This window comes from Ipomoea triloba, chromosome 1 (genome assembly GCF_003576645.1).
Source record: "Ipomoea triloba cultivar NCNSP0323 chromosome 1, ASM357664v1".
Lineage (NCBI taxonomy): Eukaryota > Viridiplantae > Streptophyta > Magnoliopsida > Solanales > Convolvulaceae > Ipomoea > Ipomoea triloba.
Window position 1 is genome coordinate 33,713,735 of NC_044916.1, and position 17,844 is coordinate 33,731,578.

The window sequence follows — 17,844 nt, forward strand, 5'->3', positions numbered from 1 at the left end:
TCTTACCAAAAAAAAAAAAAAAAAAAACAAGGATATGTTGATTATATACATCAACTGTTGAAAAGATAAGAAAAACATCTTTCAAAATTTCTTTCTAGATAGGACGAAATTAATCAATACCTTTTCGTACGTATAAATATTTTAGAATTTGAATATGATCATAGTCCATAGACAAGATGTGGGCGCATATATGATATATGTATATATATAGGGAGTTGCTATGATTGACAAGGGAGTACTTATCTCATTAATTAATAATTAATAATATAATAAAATGGTGTTAATTTGGTGTTGCTAACGCACGTACAGCAACAGAAGGAGATGGGCGCAGAAATGGTGGTTAGGGAATACCAATCCGCAGAGATGCCTTTGACATTCCGTGTGCACCCGATGCAGCCTAATCTGCACCAAACAATGTAGCAAATTATATATAGGCATGTTCCATGCATGCAACCTTAATTATTGTCTCTAATTAATTACCTACTTCATTAACATTTATAAACATCGCATGCTCCTACCTTAATTACTATCTAGTACTCTACCTAGCTTAGCTAACTAGGGTTTATCTGAGATGCATAATTCCATAAGTTGCTATGTACTCCTTAACTATAATTTACCTACTCAACTCCCTACATATGTACTTTAATTTATCAATGTAAGCCCAGCTAATGTTGTTCCGAACTGATCACTATGCATGTCTTATCAACCATGAAGTTGCTAGCTAAGCTAGGTAGAGTACATATATAGCGGACCCATTGCTTGCCACGGGTCCAATGGAACTAGTTGCAAGACAATTTAAGGGCGTCTTTTTTTTCTTCGGAAACACTACTCAAAGTAATGTTTCAGATTTTTGCAGGTTTTAGAGCAAAATGTGCATTGCTCCAAAACACTATTTAACCAAACACATTTTTTGGATGGTTGGACTTGTCAAAATCCCAAAATGGCTTATCAACAAAAATTATCAAGCATCGCCACTATATATAAAAAGGGAAATAAAATTACACTTTTCGTTCCTAAATTGTATAATTCATCCATTAAGTATTGGTCATGCTCATTTTTCACCCTAAGCTATTATTAGCAGTGCATTTTTCATAGCTTTTTGTGCTCAGTTTTTGTCCCTAAGATATACTAAAGTTACAAAATTTGTCCCTAATGTTTATTAGTAAAGAGATGAAAAGTGCAACGCTAATAATAACTTTTAGGAACGAAAAATGAGTATGGCCAACAATTATAAACAAATTTTACAATTATCATATAACTTATGGACAAAGGGCTTGTTTTGTTATCAGCGGTTAGCGGTAACGGGTTGTGTTAGCAGATAAGCTGCTAACCAAACATAGCCAAAAAGTACAATTTTCCTTATAAAAATTATAAAAACTCAGTTAATTAAACTCATGAACCGCCAAGGACCTTGTGATCCAGTGGCATCAAACCCTTTACTTTATACGAGAGGTGGTGGGTTGTACCTCAATAGGTTGAGAAAAGTAGTTACTTAAGATATTTAAATTCAACTCAATGCTTTGTCGGGCTTTGGCATAAAGACCCTTAGAGTCAAAAATTCAACGTAACTTAATCGGATGGTAACTGATATATAGGCATATGAGATAAGGTATTTTATAATTTGAACTACTGCAGGATACAATCAAAGACACTCATAAGAAGAAAATATCTGGGTTGCATCTCATAGAAACATGTGCAGCGTATAATAAACTAAGATCAACCAAGTTTCAACAATTATTATGGATGTCAGTAAATGAGAAATGGTGTGAGTGAGTTAAAAGCTTAACCCAAAGTATCCATTTACAATGTTTGAAAATTCCCTTTTAAAGTAAAATTATGGATTTTTAATCTGAAGTATGAAAACTATGAATAATATAATTGCTAGCAACCTTTTAAAAGAAAAAATCAATATTCAATATACTTATGTGCTATATTTGTTTGTTTGCAAATTTTATGTGTCTTCGTGTAGGAAATTTATTACATATATATGCTACAAATCAAAGAACACAGCAGCATCAGACTTTATATCTTACAATAGATCAATTACAGTTTTGTCTCACTCGGATAACCATAAAAATAGAAACTAAAATCTTACATTATATTCTTACTATATGCAGAATTTATCAACACATTAGGAAAGACCTACTACATACATACTTATATAGTGTCTCACTTAAAGTATCAAACATAATTATGCATCAAAGGAAAGGAATGTTCTCACCATTCAGTCATGCATCAAACCCGCATTTTGCTCCCCTGCCACTGCTGCAACGTCCCAATCTTCAAACTGACGTAGTTCTTGTTTGCAGGCGCTAATGATATGATGTTGAAGACCACGTTGTCTTTTGCCAGAGCTGAGATCAACTAAAAATATAATTCATACTATTTTTTTTTGGTGGGGATAATTCATACTATAAACACAATTAAAGGTGACTACTCTTTTTTCATTTTTCCTTAGTAATTAGAAATATATAAAATTTATTTAATTACTTATTTGTCATCTATTTCCACCGAATTGAAAATCTACTCAAAAAATACAAAATAAGTATGTCACAATAGGGATGACAACGGGGCGGGCCCCGACTATGTTCCCGTTCTCATCCCAGCGAGGAATTGGAAATAGTCCACATTCCCATCCCAGATTAACTTTTAGTTAAAATCTTAAATTAGTATAATTTTTAATTAAATTTTTTTTAAACTTAAGTCCCAATAAATAAATAAATATATATATATATATATATATATATATATATATATATATATATATATATATATATATATATAAATTATTATTCGGGGACGGAGCAGGGCGGGGAGGAGTATCCCCATCTCCGTCCACGTCAGGATCCTCGTCAGAGATGGTGCAAATTGCGTGTCACCCCTACTCACATATTATCTCATACATATTAGTGAATAAAAATTTTAATATGAATAATTATTTCATTTAATATTTTACTCCAATTTTGTAAATTAATTTAATTTTTTTTGGTTGAGGAATACTAGTAAAAAGTTACAAATTGGCAAATTTATAATTTGTACATTATGAAGTGTTAACATATATGTAAATGATTACCTTGTTTTGTAACTACAAGTTCCTTTCAAATATTGCGGTAACACAATATTAATAAATTATGATTTGATGACCATATATTTATTCACAAATTCCCTTATACATCTGTTATGTGTTTTGACTTAGAAACACAATTTATATTCTAGCCTAAAAGTTCACAATTATAATATTTTTTTTGAATACAAGTGACCATATTACTTTATAGTATTTGTTCAAATATATAATTTTTCAACCTATTGAAGCACAAAAAGTCAATTCATCTAATAATTTACAATTATAATATTAAAAATACATAATTTAAAACAATGATCTGATTTATAAAGTGAACCCTTGTCCATGGTATAATAACTCTTATAATTTCCGGTCGAGCCCTCTTTGTTTCTTTCTCTTTGACCCCTCTCTAAAAACCGTTCGTTGACACCGCCAAGCGATTCCCTCTCCCTCTCCCTCTCCCTCCATAGTCTAATAGTCCATTCATACATCTCCATATCCCCACCAAATTTCGAAAATTCCCCTTTTCCAAATTCATGAAAATTAAGATAATTCCCCGTTGATGCTTTCGTCGCGTGCTCTCACTTTCACCTGGTATGATCTCTGCCTCTCAATATTTTCATTCTGTCTTATCCCTGTGATTGCGCGCTTGTATGTATTCCTGTAATCTCAATTTCCGTGTCTGTGTATGCATCGGCATTGGTTTTCGAGCAGTGAGTTTAGGGTTTTTATGGTGCGTAGAATTAGCAAATGGAGTTTACTTGGACTTTTACCTTCTCTGACTGGGTTTTTGGATTTTTCTGAATTTCAATAAAAATAAAAATAAAAATTTAGCCTTTGGATTTGGACTCTTTCTTCTTCACTTAGTTGCATGCGTAGCTGCTATGTACGTTTCAATATTGTTTTTCTAGCCTTCTAGGATAGCATGTTAATTCTCTGGTTCTCATTACGTTGTAGGTTTCTATTTTCTAAATACTTCCTGCAATTTACAGATAGCTGCTAGGAAATTTGAAGGGAACATTTGTTGATGACTTTTATGCTGCTGGGGATACAGAGTTGGACCATTAGCAGGTCTCTATTTGCTTTGAACAATACTTTATAGTTGTGGGGATACAGAACTGCTGATAGTAGATATCATTAATCAGATATCTATATATATATCTGCGGTTTCAAAGAAAGTTCTGCCATGAATCCCAATAGTGCTGGTGGTGTAAAATTATCACTCTCTCCAAAATCAACTGATGAACCGTTTAGTGAAAGAGATGAACGTTTGTCTAAATGCAATGCATCTGTTGGTTCACAAAATGATATTCTTGTTTCTGCTTTAGACTCTGCCATCATAGTTAAGGTGCATGAACAAAGACATGAAGAAGGAAGAGACACCATTAATATTGATGATGCATATGAGAGAAAATGTTCTGACACTGTATGCATGTCTCCAAATAAAAGCAATGGGCCCAATGTTTCAAAATCACTGAATCAAGCCAAAATATCAGGGAGAGGTGTCACGGTTGCAGCAGTTAAGAAAACACCAGGTCATCTTAAGAGTTTGAATATTACACGCCGGAGAAGAAACATTTGTAGCAAACCAGCTCAACCATCAGTTTGGAGATTGCTGGGGGATTCTTTAAATGGTTCTGAACAGAGTGATAGGGTTGAGATAATTCAACAGGAGCCCAGAGAATCAAGAAGAGCCATTCGGGGTCAAAAAAGTGAAAAGCAGGAAAGTAATCAGACAGGTCAACATTCACAGAAGCCAATGGGAAAGAATCACATTTCCTTGAAAGTTAAATTTGGTAATCGTTGCCTGATGGATGTTCTTCCTCTTATTGAAAATGGCAATGAAATATATTCTTCAACTGAGAAAGAATCATCCAAATCTGCTGATGACATCAGTGAAGAGTTTACTAGAACTATGGGGCTTGATGGGCTCAATGGAAGGTTGGGCAATTCTCTGATGCTTTCTGATGGTTCTGCTTCAAACACATGCCTAGCTGGAAGCTCTCTTGTTGAAAACCTGGCTAAAGAATTTTTGGAGTGCCATCCTGAGTTACCTACGCAAATGGATCTTGATAAATTGGGAACTCCGGTTGATAGCAGGTGCTTAGATCCTGGAACTTCACCTGACTCAGAAGTGATCAACATCACTTCTGATGCTTCAATTAGTCTAAAAGATGTAGAATACTTGCCAGATATAATTGCCAACCAAGATTGTTTTTCTTCTAGAGATGTTTCGAGTTTGGATGCACAAGAAAAGGGCCTCAAAAAAGGAAAGAAAAAAGATCGGCCAAAGAAGAAAGATAGGCTAGACAAGATGTCAGATATCAGTGTAAAGGGTGTAAAGGGTATGTTTCCTGGACTAAAAATTATGAATACTGAATTCGGTCCTAATAGCTCTGATTTTGGCGATTCTTCTGCTTTAACCACTATTGGAAATACATATGGTAATGTGTTTAGTACTGAGTTGGATTCTGAGGGACTGTTACCTTCATCAGGATTGGATGACTTTGAAATCTCCAATGCAATTTCAGAATTTGAACTTGGAGAGAAGGTTGATGTTTGTTGTCACCATTATACTGAGTCACCGGAGTCAAAAATGACAGAGAAACCACTTTCTTCTCCTGACAAGCTCAAACTTCCAAAAAGTAGAAGATATCAGGGAGTTGGAAAGAGCCAGCCTGGAATCTGCAATTCATCAACAAGGAGAGAACGTGCTTCTAAACGGAAGGGAAACAAAGAAATGATAGTTGGGAAGCATGAAGAGAAAGAGAAGACTCTGGCTTCAGGTCTAAGTGAAGTAAAAAACGATCAAAATACAGGTATAACAAGTTTTAGATCAATTCATTCACTCCTCTGAACCACTTGCCCAACTTGCCTTCCCATTATATAACTTAATGTTATGCATTTTATTTATGATGTTTTATAAATATGTAATTTTCTGTGAATTGATGTTGTAGAAAACCAAACACCACCTCACCTTGAAGAAAATGGCTCTAGAAATGGAAACATGGGTGTATGTGTTTCAAACCAAAGCGACACAGGGACAAATTATGTGCTGCCAAGGAATGCTTGGGTTCAATGTGATGATTGTCACAAGTGGAGACGTATATCAGTTTCCCTTGCTGATAAAATTGAAGAAACAAACTGCAGATGGTATGTGATGAGGCTCATGCCATCTCTATATTATAACTTTGTACTCAGCATGGTTGTATTATTTATCATGACCGTTACTGCCATTTTTTCTGTGAATTTCATTGAACTAATAGTCTAACAAGGCTCCAGTTTTCCCCTTCATCAAATATATTTTTCGATGCATAAACAAATAAACTCACATATGTTTACAATGCTTATTCACTCTGCAGCCAGAAATATGATTGTAAATTTAAGGAAAATGTGTCTATTTATCTTATAATATAATTTTTCAGATTGGTTAAAAATGCTAATTATATTAATGTGGCACCTGCTATGGACCTATAGTCAGCTAATGTTTATGAGGCTGTGTGCAGTCTCAGGCCTATGGTTGTCATTGGGCTATTGGTTTGTGTGTATATATATATATATATATATATATATATATATATAAATCTTATGTTTTGTGTAGTCTTTGTGGTGTGAGGCAATTTACTAAAATTTTTTTGTTTCTGGTTATTGACTAAGATACTTTAGAGGATATTTCAAGTATAGAGGGAATATTGTAGTTTCCATTTTCCTATGCCTGTAGCCATGTTGATACAGATGAAATATTGAAAACCCCCTTTAGAGCAATAATTTTTCAAGCTCGAATGCTTGAGTGCTGTTTTGGAGAAAAATGAATTGGTTCAGTGGTGAAATTTAAAACTACAGCACATTTGGGGGCGAGTTAGTCCTTTTTCTTTTTTCTTTTCCCTAAGGGGGAGGACCGAAGGAGGGTTGGGGAGTGTGGAGGGGATCAATCATTTTGAATTAAGTGATTGATATTACAGGTCAGCTTGACTTTGTGCCAATTGTGGGTATGTGAGGTCTGTTTTTTGGTTCTGCTGATATAAATATGTACATACTGCATGAGGTCTACATGCAATTCACATATTTTTTGTTTCTAACTTATCAATGTTAAAGGAGTTGCAAGGATAACATGGATAAAGACTTTGCTGATTGCTCGATTCCTCAAGAGAAATCAAATGCAGAGATTAATGTAGAGCTTGAAATATCTGATGTGTCTGAGGAGGAAGATGCTTTTGATGCACGTCACAATTGTGACAACTCAGGAAAGAAGTCTGCAGGTATTTGATTATTACAGTATTGAATGGAAAACATAGCTTATTGGGGAACTTAACAACTTTCTTACGTATATTATATGGGTTACAGTTGCTCAGAGCTCAACTTGGACACTGATCAAGTCAAACTTGTTTCTGCATCGCAGCCGCAAGTCTCAGACTATTGATGAGGTTAATTGTTAATCAGGTGTACATTGTTATGTACTGCTTTTGGTGTTAGCTTCTTTGCAACTCTATGTTAATTCCTTGTCTGGATTAGAGTTACTATGTCCTTTTTGTTTTCATTATTGCTCTACTGCAATTTTCTGAGGCATAGCCCCAGATCTCTGTGGCTTCTTGTTTTAAACTCAGCCATTAAAAAGTTCATCTGAACACTGAAAAGAAATGTCTCATACCTCACTCGTTAATTACCCTATTCTGGCCATGTGGAAAAAAATGATTTTTGCATGGAGGAGTAAGGATGAACAGCTGAGGCACACTTCAATTGGTAAAATGCAAATATAGGTGTGTTTTATTAGGATAAAATAGTTCAGAGGATCCAGATGAAACATCATTTTAATTGCATTTGAGTAGATTGTTTGACTAAAGTTCTTAAGTTAGGGGTCTTCATTTCTATGTATTTTTTGAAAAGCTATTTCTATGGCAAACGTGACCACTAGTGAGATTAAAAAATGACTTGAAAGATATAAAACAATGCTGTTTTAGCCATAATAAGAATTTTGACTGAGATCAGGGTCTGGTTAATATTATTTATACAAGAAATCAAAATCATAAAGTGTGCTTCAAGTTTGCCTCAAAGTAGTTATCAGATGAATGATGGAGGTGCTCATAGCCTTCTCAAAAGGTTCTTGTCAATTATCTTGATTTATGAGTAACACAGCCATAACAATTGGAAGAACAGTGAATTCTTATAGTTCACAGACCAAAAAAATATCAATTTGTTTCAGTGTACTTTTTCCATTTCTCTCTGGTGTTCTAGTAATGTGTTTGTCAAAAGTAGCAATCCAAATCTGAAAAGCAAACATCATGGTATTCTGATCATTGAGATTTACATTTGTAATGTAAAATTACTAGCGATCCCCATAACATGGAATTTATGTTCTTTAAATTTGGCCTGACATTTAAATTCCAGTTTTTGGCATTGTTATTTTTCTCTTTTCCTGACAAGAATACCGAAGCTAATTGAAGGACTTTTGCTTTAAGTAGCAGTACATGTTTGTCTGCTTATTCTCCAATGATCTTGACTTCATGCCTTTCTTTCTTCCTAGATCATGATTTGCCATTGCAAACCTTCAGATGGTAGAATAGGTTGTGGAAATGAATGCTTGAACCGGATGCTTAACATTGAATGTGTTCAGGGCACATGCCCATGTGGCGAGCAATGTTCAAATCAACAGGTTCATGAAATTTCAAAGAAAACGAGTTGAGTACTATCTTAGGTGATTCTATCACTTCCCCGGTAGTGATAATATCTTTGTCTCTTCCGCTTGCAGTTTCAGAGGCGGAATTATGCTAAACTGAAGTGGTTTAAATGTGGTAAGAAGGGGTATGGCCTACAATTGCTTGAAGATGTGTCAAAAGGGTGCTTTATCATTGAATATGTTGGAGAGGTGACTCTCTACTTTCCTTAAAATTCTGGATAATGTTTGGTAGAACTAAACAGCTACTATTGAACTTCATTGGGTATTTTATATGAACTTTTTAAAACCAAATGTTTCTTAAAAAAACAATTAAATAAATAAAAGGAAACCGAAGTGAAAAAAAAAAAAAACTCTCAAATATTCTGCATATGTTGCGTTGTATTGTTAATTTGGTCTGAATTTTCTGTCCAATAAAAAGTTGAGTCCAAATCTGGCCTACATTGAAGCTATAAAAAATTTGTCTACTCCAGGAAATTTCTTTCATATCATAATTCATATGGAAGGAGAACAGTTGAACTACTTGGAAGATTTTGCAAATCAATGTGGATTGTTGGCTTTTAATCAGATATATTCATAAGCCTCTTTAAGTGCTTGTTATTATGCTTTGAATTGATCTCACTGATGTGCTATACTTTATGGCTTTATAGGTGCTTGATATGCGTGTTTATGAGGCACGGCAAAAAGAGTATGCTTTGAAGGACCATAAACATTTCTACTTTATGACACTTAATGGTAGTGAGGTATTGTGTTTTAAATTTTCTTCTTCAATTACCAAATTCAATTATATAACCTGCAAGTGATTTGCTAACTTTAGATAAATAGTATTGACTTAGTTGAATGGTACTTATGTAGAGAGCCAGGTGTACATAGAATAGCAAGTCTCCAGATTCTATTGTTTTTCTACTTGTATTTTGAAATTTTGCCTAACATTTTTGGTGCCTCATATTTCAGGTAATTGATGCTTGTGCTAAGGGGAATCTGGGACGCTTTATAAACCACAGCTGCGATCCTAACTGCCGTACAGAAAAGGTGAATGCTCTAGTTGCACAATATACATTGTTTAAGCTTTCTCAACCTCATCAACTAGTTCTATTATTTTTGTGTTAAATCTATTGTTTTGATATAGGACAAAAGTTATTCTTTCTGCTTATTGTTGTGCAAAGAAGAGGAGTTTCGTTAATGAGACATGAAGAGAGAGGCAAGATATCCTGTAATGGGGAGGAATAGAAAGCATTAGTTAATCATTTGTCTAAAACCTGCATTTACCTCCACATTTTGTATAAAGAATATCCCATAAGGTTGATCATAACATGCTGCATGTCTGTAGTTAATGTTATATTAAGCTCTCTATCAAGGGATTTACATGCAGCACGCCTTTTAGAGGAATGTTCTTAGACACCAGAACCCAAATATGTGGAACTCTAGAAAATTTTCAGATGGTTATGTTGGTTGAGCAGTTCACTAATAATGAATATAGTCTGTGTTCAGTTCTCAGAACAACATTATGCTTCTTTTTGTTTGGAATGTGTCGCATAAAACCCCTACTTCAGCCAAAAGAGGAGGATGGGGGTGGGGGAAGAAAGTGAAAAACTAAAAGAAAAATCAATGGGGGAGGAAAATGTTTCTGTTGTCCAGAAAATTTTTCTGCTGCTTTCTGCAGTTAGATAGTTGCTTACATGTATCAATTAATCTTTATATGGGTGGTACATAAAAATCATAAATTTTATTCACCTATATATTTGCTTGCAATGATAGTGTGGCTATTGTCACTCAGCTTTTTTTCATGTGCTGAAACAGTGGATGGCGAATGGAGAAGTGTGCATTGGGCTTTTTGCAATAAGAGACATCAAGAAGGTACACTCTCTGGACCCTCGTTATTAAATTTGTGTAATAAAGTCCTATTCCCTTCGTTTTATGGCTGATTAATTTTCAATTTTATATGTAAGTGAAGCAGAGCCATATGTTTTTCAGTGCCAACCTTCCTAGATTTTTTAATTCCATTTATTTATTTGTTTTTAGTTTACAAATAGAAGTGCTTATGTTTTGGGGATTTTGTTATCAGGGTGAAGAGTTGACATTTGATTATAATTACGTACGCGTTTTTGGTGCTGCTGCAAAAAAATGTGTGTGTGGTTCACCCCAGTGTCGGGGTTATATAGGTGGTGATCCTCAGAATGCTGAGGTAATTGTTCAGGATGATTCAGATGATGAATATCCAGAGCCTGTTGTTACATGTGAAGAGGATGACATGCGTGATGAGTTAAACAACATTAAATCCGCAGCAAGTCCATTTAGAGGTTCAGAAATGAGAAGTGCTAAGGAGGCTGCAGAAAACAGAGAAGTTTGTTCTGCTGAGTGCTTGAAGTCTACTGAAGTGAGTGGAGACTTACTAAATATGTCTGCATTGAGAGTAGATGGGGCTGAAAAAGATCTAGAGCGTTCCTTGTGCTCTCCAGGGGAGCTGGAGGTGACTTCTCCTACTGGAACCCTTAGCAAGCCATTGAGGAAGTCAAAATCTGGAAGAGTGGGCTGCAAGGTTCCTCTTGTAAAAACTCCTCGTTCTTTGCAGAAGAAACCTACCAGTGGTGTTGTGAACATCAAAGCTCCGGCAGAGATGGACAAGTCAAACATGCTCCAAGTAAAATCCAAGAAGCTAGCAGAGGGCTCCTTAAATGATCGATTTGAAGCAGGTAGATATTTGTCTTTTTTTTCTTTGTTGTTGTATATTTCATTGTTGAGGTAAGCTTGGATGCTCATAGGTGCATTGATACTTTGTATCTTGGTTTGCAGTGGAAGAAAAACTTAATGAGTTGCTAGACCAGAATGGTGGCATAAGCAAAAGCAAAGTAAGTAGTTTCGTATACTGTCAGAGCAGAATTGCAACTTTCCTTGCACTCTGAAGAATATCGATTTTTGCTTTCCATTCTGAGCCTTCTGAGGGTCACCATCTTGTTTGAAACAGGATGCATCAAGGTCTTACTTAAAGCTCCTACTTTTGACTGCTGCATCAGGGGATAGTGGCAGTAGTGAAGCAATTCAGAGGTAAGAAAAGAGGTTAATTTGCTCTTTGGGTAAAATAATCATGCTTGAGTCTGTAGGTCACTTTCTTACATGAATGGATAATGTCATTGTCATTTGATTATGTATCTTTTGCAGCAACCGAGAGCTCTCTATGATCCTTGGTGCACTCTTGAAGACAAAATCAAGGACAGTTTTGGTTGATATTATCAATAAGAATGGTAGGAAGTGATGGGTTGTATTGCATCATTCTACCCTTATTCTTGCAGTCAAATAATGTATATGGTGTTTGATAAGTGCAACATTGTTTGTGCTGGGTGCTTGCTAGGTTTGCAGATGTTGCACAACATAATGAAGCGATATAGAAGGGAATTCAATAAAACACCAATTCTTCGAAAGCTGCTTAAGGTAATATAGCCGGAAGGCATTAGGTTTCCGTATGGTGCACTCTAAGCAGTTCTCTAGTTCAATTAATGGATTAAATTTGTCATCACTAGATGTTAGGTGATAAAATCTAGGTTTAGACTCAGATATCCTCACTTCATTGTTATTTACTAAAACTCCAACAGGGCATCTTTGGTTGGCAGACTAATACATGTATGCATAAATTTCAATGCCCCTTCCATTTGTTTTCAATTTCTATCATGGCAAGGTAATAAAATGCTTATGTTTGATCTTATAATAGATGAAAACATTATCCTTCTTTTCAGGGTAATTCTCTGATATATTTTTCTTGATATATCCTGGCTTCTCTTTGATCCAAATGCAGGGTCCAATTTCAAAGTAAAGTTGATCTGATAAAACTCATTTAGGGTTGAAAATTTTACATTAGTTGCCGCATAACTATTTCAGCGATCATCTTCAAGTCCTTGATAAACTTTTTAAGCTACAATACCAAAGATATATAGAAAGCAGGTTGCTTGTGTCCATCAATAGACCAAACTTAAGCAACATAACTTTGGTTGTTCTGATGTTCAGGTACTGGAATATCTGGCATTGAGAGAGATCCTTACAATTGACCACATTAATGGGGTTCCTTCTCGACCTGGAGTGGAGAGGTTGGTTCGAACAATTCCATTTTCCAGTTTTTAATTGTCTTCACATTTCTATTCTAATGCTTGTACTCCTAATCTTCATTAATTGGTTATTTTACGGTCACTTAAAACTTTTGATGGTGAATACTCTGAGTCAAATATTATGACATATACTTGTATGGAATCCTCTTTTATCTGTTGCTATATCTTCTCTCCTTTTTATTCTCTGTTAACTTCTGCATGTTCTTCCTCTCTTTTTCTTCCATTCCTAACACTGCCCATCCTTTCAAATTCTCCAAGAAAACAGAGTATACTACTATACTGTTAACTCTCTTTATTTGTTCATAGTATTAATTTCAGAAGCTAACTAACTACAATACCACAACTGTGCTTTTTATATTCTGCAGCTTTAGAGACTCGATTTTGGCATTGACAGAGCACATAGACAAACAGGTATGCATCTTGGGGAAATGGTGGCATGTTGGCAGGCACTATTTCATTTCCTTAATAGACTGCAAAATACTTTCCCAATTTACCCTTGTTTTGAGGAAAAGATTTATAATTGTTAAATTGTCCTAATCTTTAGGAAAGATTAGTGCTTGATGATTCTTTTTGTTTTTCTATGTGTGGTTTACCCAGGTTCATCAAATTGCAAGAAACTTTAGAGATAGGTGGGTACCTAAGCCACCCAGAAAAAATAGCTGCATGGAGAGGGATGATGAAAGGGTGGAGTTTCACACAGGTTCACGCTGTAATAGGTCTTTGAGTTTACAGAATCATTCTGTTGATTGCTCTAAAAGGCTTTCAGAAACAGGTTGCATTACTCAAGATGGTAGAATGTCTGATGGATCTTCTGGTCTTGGTATAACTAATGGGACGAAGAAGACCCGTAAACGTAAAAGTCGTTGGGATCAAGTGCCAGAAATACATGACAATGGTCTGCAGGACATAGATGATGGTGCCCCTCCAGGTTATGAAGTTCCTCCTGGGTTTTCACCCCTCATTAATAATACCCAAGAACATTGTACTGGAAACCAACCAGTTATTGGACAATCCCAGCAGAGATTCATCTCAAAGTTGCCAGTCTCATATGGAATTCCATTCAACATAGTGCAGCAGTTTGGGGTACCTCTAAATGGAAGCTCAGAGAGCTGGGCTATTGCTCCAGGCATACCCTTCCATCCTTTTCCCCCATTGCCTACTAATTCCCGTGACAGGAGAGGCGATACTCAAACTCCATTGCCTTCGTATCCCTGTGATAAGATTAATCCTACTGCTGTTAATACTGAGGCATTGGCCCAACCTACAAAAACCAGTATACAGAACTCTCATTCTTCCATTCCTTATCACTCGGCTCAAAACCACCCTCCAAGCACATCTGGAGCAAACCTGAACCAAGATGGTGAAAATGCAGAACTTGATCATCAACACTCTGGGGACCCCTATGGCCTAGGAAGGAAATACTTCAGGGAGCAAAAGTGGAATGGTCCAAAACTAGGGCCTCCTTGGCTTCGGATGAGAAATGGTAGGGCACCTACTGGGATATGCAACATTGCTGAACAAGGTGCAACAATGGTTAATGAATTTAAAAGTTGGTGTAATTCAGAGGAAGCCAGCATTGGAAGGGAAAGATTGGGGCACCCTTCACATCAAAGTTAGCTTCATTTTCCTACTGGAGTTCTGAGGAGCCTCTGAATTTTAATCTAGTCCTCCTTTTGTACTCTGGTAATTTTTGTCACAAGAGAACTGCTTATATATATATATATATATGTAATATACACTCAATTCAATTTGAAGATACAGGTCCAACAGGGTACAATATTCTTCACATAGATGGTTATCTTCGTAGATACCTCGAAGATGTAAACATTCCTCATTCTTACAGTTATTGAGATTCAAATGCAAAGGTTTCAAAATTAACTCATGTGTTTTTTGGTGCATTTTTACTTTGGCTTGTTCAAATCATCTTTATTATGACAATTGCCTAGAATATCATACATATAAACAATTATACAAAATACCACAACACCAAAACCTTCCACCTATTTATCCATCTTTTTTTAAAAAAAAAAAATTATCTGTGTTCTGATTTTAGAAGACAATTGACTTTTTGAGCAGTGACCAGAATGACCTTATAGTTGTACCTGGTAGTTGTTTGCTCTCATCCTTAGTGCAGCAGCTTTTCCTCAGTATCTTCGCATCATGCTTCTGACTTGGACAAAGCACCATGTCTTCAGTAGTGTTTTCTGCCTTTTCCACCCATCAAAGTATCTTCCAATTACCTTCTTATAACTAGGCCTCTGTTTCACCACAGCCCAGTAATCAGATAGATTAGGTCTTGTATTGATGAACTCGAGCTCCAAGTTTAACACTTCTAACCGAGCTAGAATAGGAATGAGCATCACATCCGCCAAACTGAACTCCTCTCCGGTTAGATAAGATGCTTCACTTAGTTTACCTTCTACCTCATCCAGAAGCTTTACAAGATGTTCTTCACTCCGTCTCACAACTTCTGCATTCCCCAATTTTTCTTCTGTTTCATATGCCTCTCTTAGCTTACGGTGATAAGAACTTGCCAGGTCAGGACACTCAGCCATCCGAGCAATTATTACTCGCCTTAAGAATTTAGAAACATAGAGACGATACTTCACAGGCACATGGTAGAGGGTAAAATACTTGGGGTCCCACTCTTGAATCTTATGCATCCATTCCACAACTTCTTGGTTGCTAACATTTAAGTCAATGCCACCAGAAGACACTTTCTCCGCAATCCTTTCTATATATCTGTGAATGTATAAATACATTACAAGTTCATTAAAACCAATTCACTCATGTCACTTGTACCTATCAGCAGCCTAGAAACTTGTGTATAAGTGCATATAAATAAACCAATTCAAGGGACAGACCAATGTATTGTTTCAGAAACTTCTATTTATTTAGACAAGCAAGAGAAGAAGGGAAGGGAAGACGTACTGAATGATCTCGATAGTATCGTATATGATGTGAGCACCATTCTGGAAAACAGGTAGTTTAGCAGTTGGATTCATGCGGAAGAAAAAGGTGTCCAAGTTCTTCCCAGTGATGGGATTGACATGATGTGATGTGTAGTCAATCCCTTTCTCTTCCAATGCAAGTCTAACCTTCAGGCTGTCCAACGAATACGGATGATGATAGAGCTGCATGATGTCATTAGCATGGACCACCAACGCTTGCTGATATCAGCCACAAACCACAATGCAATGCAGTAAATATACTCTCAGAATTAGTATTTCTTTATGGAACACCCACCTGATAGTGAACAACCAAAAATCTAGACTTCATTACACAAACAGGTCTCACATGCATAACTGCTAATGTGTATGCATTTTATACACATGAGCGGTAAAGGGAAAGAAGCTCTGAGCACAAAACAACAGTTACTCTATAACACCACAGAATTTATAATTGAGACAGACCACATGTCATCAGCTCAGCTGTTATTGAAAATCTATTCAGAGGGAAATAAGCTTTTCCAAGAATCACTTGATAAATCTCTTATAAAACTTGGAATGCAAACATAATTTCTCTCAGTATCAAACACATATATATCAGCTTCAGCATTCATAAATCATAATGCCTCAGTCATATTTTACCAATAAAAAGAAAAGCGAGACCTGTCCAAATCTCTTCAATAAAAGATTATCCCATTAACTTATGATAGACAATTCTACTATCCTGAAAATGCAAGATGCTTTATTACATGTATGGCTATAATTATGCTATATCAGTGGTGTATAAGAGACAATAGAGACTAATTTCAATTTTGAAATGCAATTAATCCCGCATATTAGGGTCTAGATATCCATAACCATCATGTTACATGAATTTCAATAATTCATGGATAAACCATCCTGGACTTGAAGTTGGGAATTCAGGATATTATAATTAAAAATGTGTGAATAAACAAAGATTATAAGTTCAAGAGGATTTTGAATATATAAGTGAAGAAAAGTAAGCAAAAAGGTTGCAACTTTGAAGAATTACACCCAAAACCAGCTCCCTCCCACCCACCATCCAAGTCAATTTCCATAAACTAAAAAGACAACTTTTAAGCGAATTCGATCACGCAAATACAAGCATTAAAACTTCCAGACCGCAATTTCCAAGAATTACACCCAAAACCAAACTCCACCTTAAACTCAATTTCCAAAGCAAATTAGGCAATTGAACCATATTTCTTATACCCACATATTAAAACAAAATGCTATCAACAACAAAACTTTAAAACCAATTGAACTTGTATTTAAGAAAAGAAAGGGAAACAAGTAAAGTTCATGGCAAGCAGAAGAAGACTTACTCACTTACCAGAGAAATCTATAGTACAACACTACAACACAGAGTTTGGAGCTGAGGAGCAAAGGTAAAAACCGGTTAAACAAAGACCATTTGCAAGGTGGATGCTGATGGGAAGAAGCACAATGATGGAAAGGGAAAGGGTTTATGGAAAGGGAGAAATAGAGAAAGGGGAATTTGACAGCCGAGAAAAGCAGTTTCCAAATAGAAAGTGAAGGAGAATCTTGAAATCGTCGGAAAGGGGACCCGACTTTCTTTGTAATTACCCACACACCTGGACCAATTAATTAAATTAGGTATTTTCTATATCAATAGTGATGATATCATCCATAAAACATTATATTATCAATTGCCCATAATACGTGTATGTGCTTGCTGTATCAACACCGACCAAATTGGAGACGGTGCCAGATCATGTGAGTATTTGACCAATAGGGTGAGTCTCCCGTAAGATCGTGAATTAGAGCGGGTCAGGATAAAAATTGTATATAATACTAATTATGAATAAATTAGTAATTTGGTGACACAAAGTTGCACTTTCATATGAGAGGTTGTGGGTCTAAACTTTAGTGGATGTGATATTAAACTTTTTGTATTTCAGTAGGTTGAGAAAGTAGTTAGGCGGTATTGACTCTAAGTGCCATGAGAAAAAATAGTTATGAATAGATATTGCATTGTAATACTGAAAAGAATTATGAATAAAATATTTATTACTTAACCAAGGA

The 17,844-nt window shown here is 35.7% G+C and overlaps 3 protein-coding genes across 9 annotated transcripts in view; 2 read left to right on the forward strand and 1 right to left on the reverse strand.

The window, feature by feature from the left end:
• The window catches only part of LOC116021070 (floral homeotic protein PMADS 2-like), a 5,811-nt gene extending 3,425 nt beyond the window's left edge, over nucleotides 1-2,386 (forward strand). The window contains exon 6 of one of the 2 annotated variants that reach the window (XM_031261695.1): nucleotides 2,310-2,386. In XM_031261695.1, coding sequence (XP_031117555.1) covers nucleotides 2,310-2,324 — 15 coding nt within the window. In that variant the 3' untranslated portion in view covers nucleotides 2,325-2,386. Of the gene's footprint in view, nucleotides 1-309; nucleotides 684-2,309 lie in introns of those variants that run through there. The other variant, XM_031261682.1, reaches the window with a different exon arrangement.
• Nucleotides 2,387-3,504: 1,118 nt separating this feature from the next.
• Nucleotides 3,505-14,711, forward strand: LOC116021017 (histone-lysine N-methyltransferase ASHH2-like). Of its 3 annotated transcripts, none has more exons than XR_004098878.1 (19): nucleotides 3,505-3,655; nucleotides 4,054-5,880; nucleotides 6,019-6,214; nucleotides 7,157-7,320; nucleotides 7,406-7,485; nucleotides 8,583-8,711; nucleotides 8,808-8,924; nucleotides 9,383-9,475; nucleotides 9,687-9,764; nucleotides 10,533-10,589; nucleotides 10,798-11,425; nucleotides 11,526-11,581; nucleotides 11,698-11,777; nucleotides 11,892-11,974; nucleotides 12,082-12,161; nucleotides 12,323-12,405; nucleotides 12,732-12,811; nucleotides 13,195-13,240; nucleotides 13,427-13,478. XR_004098878.1 is itself a non-coding variant. In XM_031261619.1 (19 exons), the coding sequence occupies exons 2-19, from the start codon at nucleotides 4,248-4,250 to the stop codon at nucleotides 14,444-14,446; spliced, it is 4,470 nt and encodes a 1,489-aa protein (XP_031117479.1). In that variant the 5' UTR covers nucleotides 3,505-3,655; nucleotides 4,054-4,247; the 3' UTR covers nucleotides 14,447-14,711. The 3 variants fall into 3 exon arrangements, 2 of the variants coding, with proteins under 2 accessions (XP_031117479.1, XP_031117472.1); XM_031261619.1 differs by lacking the exon at nucleotides 12,323-12,405 and having other exon boundaries at nucleotides 4,054-5,406; nucleotides 5,557-5,880; nucleotides 13,427-14,711; XM_031261612.1 differs by lacking the exon at nucleotides 12,323-12,405 and having other exon boundaries at nucleotides 13,427-14,711.
• On the reverse strand, nucleotides 14,696-17,365 carry LOC116021048 (glutathione S-transferase TCHQD). 4 transcript variants are annotated; one of them, XM_031261666.1, is made up of 3 exons: nucleotides 17,132-17,365; nucleotides 15,761-15,999; nucleotides 14,696-15,571 (listed from the first exon to the last, which is right to left on the reverse strand). In XM_031261666.1, the coding sequence occupies exons 2-3, from the start codon at nucleotides 15,967-15,969 to the stop codon at nucleotides 14,974-14,976; spliced, it is 807 nt and encodes a 268-aa protein (XP_031117526.1). In that variant the 5' UTR covers nucleotides 15,970-15,999; nucleotides 17,132-17,365; the 3' UTR covers nucleotides 14,696-14,973. The 4 variants fall into 4 exon arrangements, with proteins under 4 accessions (XP_031117526.1, XP_031117531.1, XP_031117513.1 ...); XM_031261671.1 differs by having other exon boundaries at nucleotides 17,124-17,365; XM_031261653.1 differs by having other exon boundaries at nucleotides 15,761-16,075; nucleotides 17,132-17,364.
• Nucleotides 17,366-17,844: the final 479 nt, after the last annotated feature.

Coding starts and splice junctions, on each gene's coding strand:
- LOC116021017 (XM_031261612.1), top strand. CDS start 4,248: ATGAATCCCAATAGTGCTGGTGGTGTAAAATTATCACTCTCTCCAAAA. Junction 6,215..7,156: donor GAAGAAACAAACTGCAGATG/GTATGTGATGAG, acceptor TCAATGTTAAAG/GAGTTGCAAGGATAACATGG. Junction 9,476..9,686: donor TGACACTTAATGGTAGTGAG/GTATTGTGTTTT, acceptor CTCATATTTCAG/GTAATTGATGCTTGTGCTAA.
- LOC116021048 (XM_031261666.1), bottom strand. CDS start 15,969: ATGCAGCTCTATCATCATCCGTATTCGTTGGACAGCCTGAAGGTTAGA. Junction 15,572..15,760: donor GATACTATCGAGATCATTCA/GTACGTCTTCCC, acceptor ATACATTCACAG/ATATATAGAAAGGATTGCGG.